This window comes from Neltuma alba, unplaced genomic scaffold (assembly GCF_004799145.2).
Source record: "Neltuma alba isolate B1F8T4 unplaced genomic scaffold, ASM479914v2 tig00007802_pilon, whole genome shotgun sequence".
In the NCBI taxonomy this organism is placed as follows: Eukaryota; Viridiplantae; Streptophyta; class Magnoliopsida; order Fabales; family Fabaceae; genus Neltuma; species Neltuma alba.
In genome coordinates, this window is record NW_021634867.1 from 61,306 (window position 1) to 65,492 (window position 4,187).

At 34.2% G+C, this 4,187-nt stretch overlaps 1 protein-coding gene across 2 annotated transcripts; it reads left to right on the forward strand.

Moving 5' to 3' along the window:
- Positions 1-1,944: 1,944 nt before the first annotated feature.
- Positions 1,945-3,956, forward strand: LOC114753232 (protein EARLY RESPONSIVE TO DEHYDRATION 15-like). Of its 2 annotated transcripts, none has more exons than XM_028941896.1 (3): positions 1,945-2,060; positions 2,746-3,134; positions 3,545-3,956. In XM_028941896.1, the coding sequence occupies exons 2-3, from the start codon at positions 2,783-2,785 to the stop codon at positions 3,700-3,702; spliced, it is 510 nt and encodes a 169-aa protein (XP_028797729.1). In that variant the 5' UTR covers positions 1,945-2,060; positions 2,746-2,782; the 3' UTR covers positions 3,703-3,956. The 2 variants fall into 2 exon arrangements, with proteins under 2 accessions (XP_028797729.1, XP_028797728.1); XM_028941895.1 differs by having other exon boundaries at positions 1,951-2,060; positions 2,763-3,134.
- The last annotated feature ends 231 nt before the right edge of the window (positions 3,957-4,187 follow it).

Here is a 4,187-nt window from a genome sequence, read left to right on the forward strand (position 1 = left end):
TATAAATAAAGAAAAACTAAATATATATATGGCTTCTGGCCATAAAATAGAAAATACAAATTATATTGCTTCTAGCATTTTAATGAAATAAAAAAAAATTCAAATATCTATGGCTTCTGGCCGTAAGATAGAAAGTCAAATTTATATGGCAACTAGCCATTTAATAAGATAAAACAAAATTATATATATATGGCTTCTGGCCATAAAATAGAAAATTCAAATTACATGGCTTCTAGCCATTTAATAAGATAACAGTAATCAAATATATATGACTTCAAGTCATTTAAAAAAATAGAGAATTAACCATATATATATGGCTTCTAGCCATAAGATAAAAACTCAAAGTTGTATAGCTTCTGGCTATAATATAGAAAATCAAAACTATATGGCTTTTAGCCATTTAATTTGAAAAGAATGTAAAATCAGAGCTATATGGCTTCTAGCCATTTTAATCTCAATAAGATAAGAACTTAGAACTATATGGCTTTTGGCCATTTAACTTTAGATGATAACTCTTTTAAGATACTGCTAGTATCCATTGGAACTTCGGGTTCCATCGAAATAGTGACATCAGGTCAATAAGAAATAGAGGGGAAAAAAAATCTCCAATCATAACCATGGAACCCGATGTTTAAAACAACAGTAGATAATTTTTTTTATAATTCTATATAATGGCTTAGATTATCCTAGATAAATTGAATAGGAATACGAATACTCTGAACACCCATATATGTGATGCTCAAGATATTTTTATTTGAACAAAGCAAGAGATACTCCAGAAAAATAATATAGATGATGCTCTAAAATTATGCTGGAATAGAAAAGTATATCATACGCACCTTGGTTAGAGCTTCGTGCTGATAACGTGTTATGAATAAAGAAGAAATAGAGAAAAATCATACAAAGGAAGAGAGGATTGATAAGAGAGAGTATTTCTCATTCCATTCAAGAGTACACAATACATTATACATGGCCTCTATTTAGGCACAGCTTTACATCTTTGATAGAATCTACAGATTACATGATAATATGAGATAATTGTGGGATATAGAGATAATGAGAGATATTAGAGATTATAGGAGACAAAGGGAGATATATGAACATCCATAAAGATATTATTATATTCATAACATGATACGCTTTCTTTCCTCTTTTTCTACACATTTTTTTTTATTTTATTCACTCGTTTTAGATTTTCAAAATATGTTTTTATCTATCTATTATCTTTAGCTAAAACCAACCTTTTCAGCTGTAGAATTTTATTAATTGTACTTTATATATAGGAGGGAAGGATGAGGAATAAAACAAGGTAATGGTGGATATATTAGCCCCTAACTTTATTTTCCAACTATATTAATTTTATTTATAATGTTTTCAGTACCGTAAAAATATTAAATGTAATTAAAAAATAATAGGCGAGATATATCATGGAAATAAAATTATAATGATAAATGTACAATAATTAAAAATGACAGGAGAATTACAATGAAATCCCAAACAAAAAATAATTAAAAAGTAAATCTTAAAATTATCATTCTCACTGTAAAATTTATCATTATAAATTGTTAAGATTGTTATTGAGAACTTTTAGTTTTTTTTTTGAGACTTTATTATAGTTCCCTTAAAATAATGTATTGAGTATCCAGAATATTTATTTTCATTTCAGGGAAAAGTAAATGAAATAATAAATTCAATGTCGTAATTCTATGCACCCTGCTGCACGTGGTTCTGTCTGCGAGAGCCGCCCTTATCTTTATCTTGACACGTTATATAAAAAAATATCTCATGGAGAGACTTCATCCGTACCGTCCGATCTTGCTCTTTTTTCCTTGACCGTCCACCTTGCTCGTCTCGCGATTGTCAATTTATGCCACGTCTTTAAAGTAGATAACTATTTCCTTTCCGAGCCTCAGGTTCGTTATTCCGAAGCTGATAGGTTGTCCCTTTTCACTTTATCCATTTAACTTCTGCATCTATATCATTCTGTCTCAGGGATCTTGTAAGGAAACTCACTTACACATTACTGCGAAGTGGAAGCTCTACTAGCCTCTTCTGAATCGGTAAGCGCAGCTTCATCTTCACTCTGTGTTTTTTGTAAGTTTTTTCCCTTGAAGTTCAGTGAAATTTCTAGTTGTCGTTTGTCGAATGTGAATTTGTGTTAATCGTGACGGCCATGATCTCTTGAAGTTTTCAATTTTTGGATCATCGCTTTGTGTTTATAGCAGGATTTTTGTTTTTCTTGGGGGGGAGGGGTTTGGGTTTTCTATACTTCAATACTGATTCAGAGTAGGAATGAAATTCTTTGATGATCTACCATTGATCTGTCGGTTGGCCATTTTCCTCGGTGCGAAATTGGATTTTCAAGATCGAAAATTAAAGAAGAGAACCTAAAAAAAAAAAAAAACAGAGAGAGGGAGAGACTTCTGCTACTGTTTGTATTGACTTTAGGGATGTTCCGGTCATGCTCTGAACTGCATCTGTTTTTGATTTCGCTGCCCTATTGGATGTATTAGATGATGATTATGGGTTGATCTCATTTCTTTTGCTTTTCTCTGATGGCTGTAACTATGTGGCTTGCGGGTTTAAGACAATAGACTGTTACTACTAACGGAACACGGGATTTCATATACGCTGTCCGAGTTGTCCTTCGTGAGCTATAATTTTGTTCCGATCATTTGATGAATAAGTGACTAAAGTTTATTTGCTGAAATTTCATCTTCTGTGTTAATCTGACATTTTAGATTGTGATCTTCAATAATCAGGTAATCGCTGACAAGCTGAGATGGCTTTAGTCTCTGGAAGAAGTTCTGGTTTGAACCCAAATGCTCCTCTCTTCATTCCCGCTGCTCTTCATCAGGTGGAGGATTTTTCACCTAAATGGTGGGATCTTGTGAAAAATTCTACATGGTTTCGGGACTACTGGCTGAGCCAGCACAAAGATGAGTATGTTGGAGAAACTGCCAATGACACAACAGTTGACGAGATTGAGAATATGCTGCCAGAGATGTTGGATCTGGGCATTGAAGAAGACATCCAAGATTTGGAAAATGAGTTTGAGCAGTTTGTGATGTGCTCTGAAGCTAAAGATTCCCCAGCTTGGACTGATCCTAATGCTGGAACAAGGCCTCTTAACGGTAAGCATTGATGATAATTTTTGGCCTTGAGGTTGTATGTTTTAAAATGACGATTGAAAGGTGATTTGATTCAGTTTTAACTAGGACGGAACTACTGCAACATAGAATTATGTGATTGAGAAAACTGTGAAGAAGTTTTAAGGATTCAATGAGATGAAATATATATTTCCGTTTTTTGTACATGAGCTGCTACTTGATAAATTTGAATAAACATTGACTAAATTCTGATTTCTGAGCACAATGCTCGTTCCCATACTGGGCGAATAAGGTGGTAGCATTCAAGTTTTAGACTAATCACCTCAATTGGATGGATCTTGGCACTTCCCATGATCCTGCTTCCTTCAGTTGATGGTTTTTACTTGAGACGGTAATTATATTTCTCTCGTTTTCTGTTTTTGTTTCTTACTCAGGCATGAATGTGGATACAAAATCTCTTCTGAAGAATCTGGCTGCACCAACATCACCGAAGAGTCCCAAGTCCGCAGGTGGGCTTGCAAAGCATCTTGAGAAGCCACCACAGCATGTCAACTTGAAATGTGCTCCTCGAAGAATTCACCAGCCTCGTTGAATTAAGGAAGCTCTCAAGAGCTTGGTAGTTGCTTGTTAAATTGCAAGCTGCTGACAAAGAGTGGGTTCTCTTTAGAAATAACTTTGTAAATTGTGCAGTTCAGGGTCGTTGTATTCCTAGTTCCCACTTGGCAGATGTTTTGTATATTTGATCTAGTCCTCGTACTTCTTCAGGTTGAAGCATGACCTTTTCAAAATCCTGTGCTGTTACTGGTTGGTTAATCTTGAATATCAGAATGAACTTTTGAAGCTTTATGATTTGAGACTTGCAAACAGTTTCTTCTTTTTTGTGCTTTTAAGTCAGGGTATATGGCCAAGCTTAGAGGCATTGGTGATGATGGTATATCTTTAGTAAGCTCAGTGCTATGTTTGGTATTGAAACCGACCATTTCTTGAACACGTTAAAATTAGATTGCAATTTAAGACCTTCAGGGACGTTATTCTTGTGCTTGCAATTTAAGTATCAGGTTCTTAGGAACTTGGAAT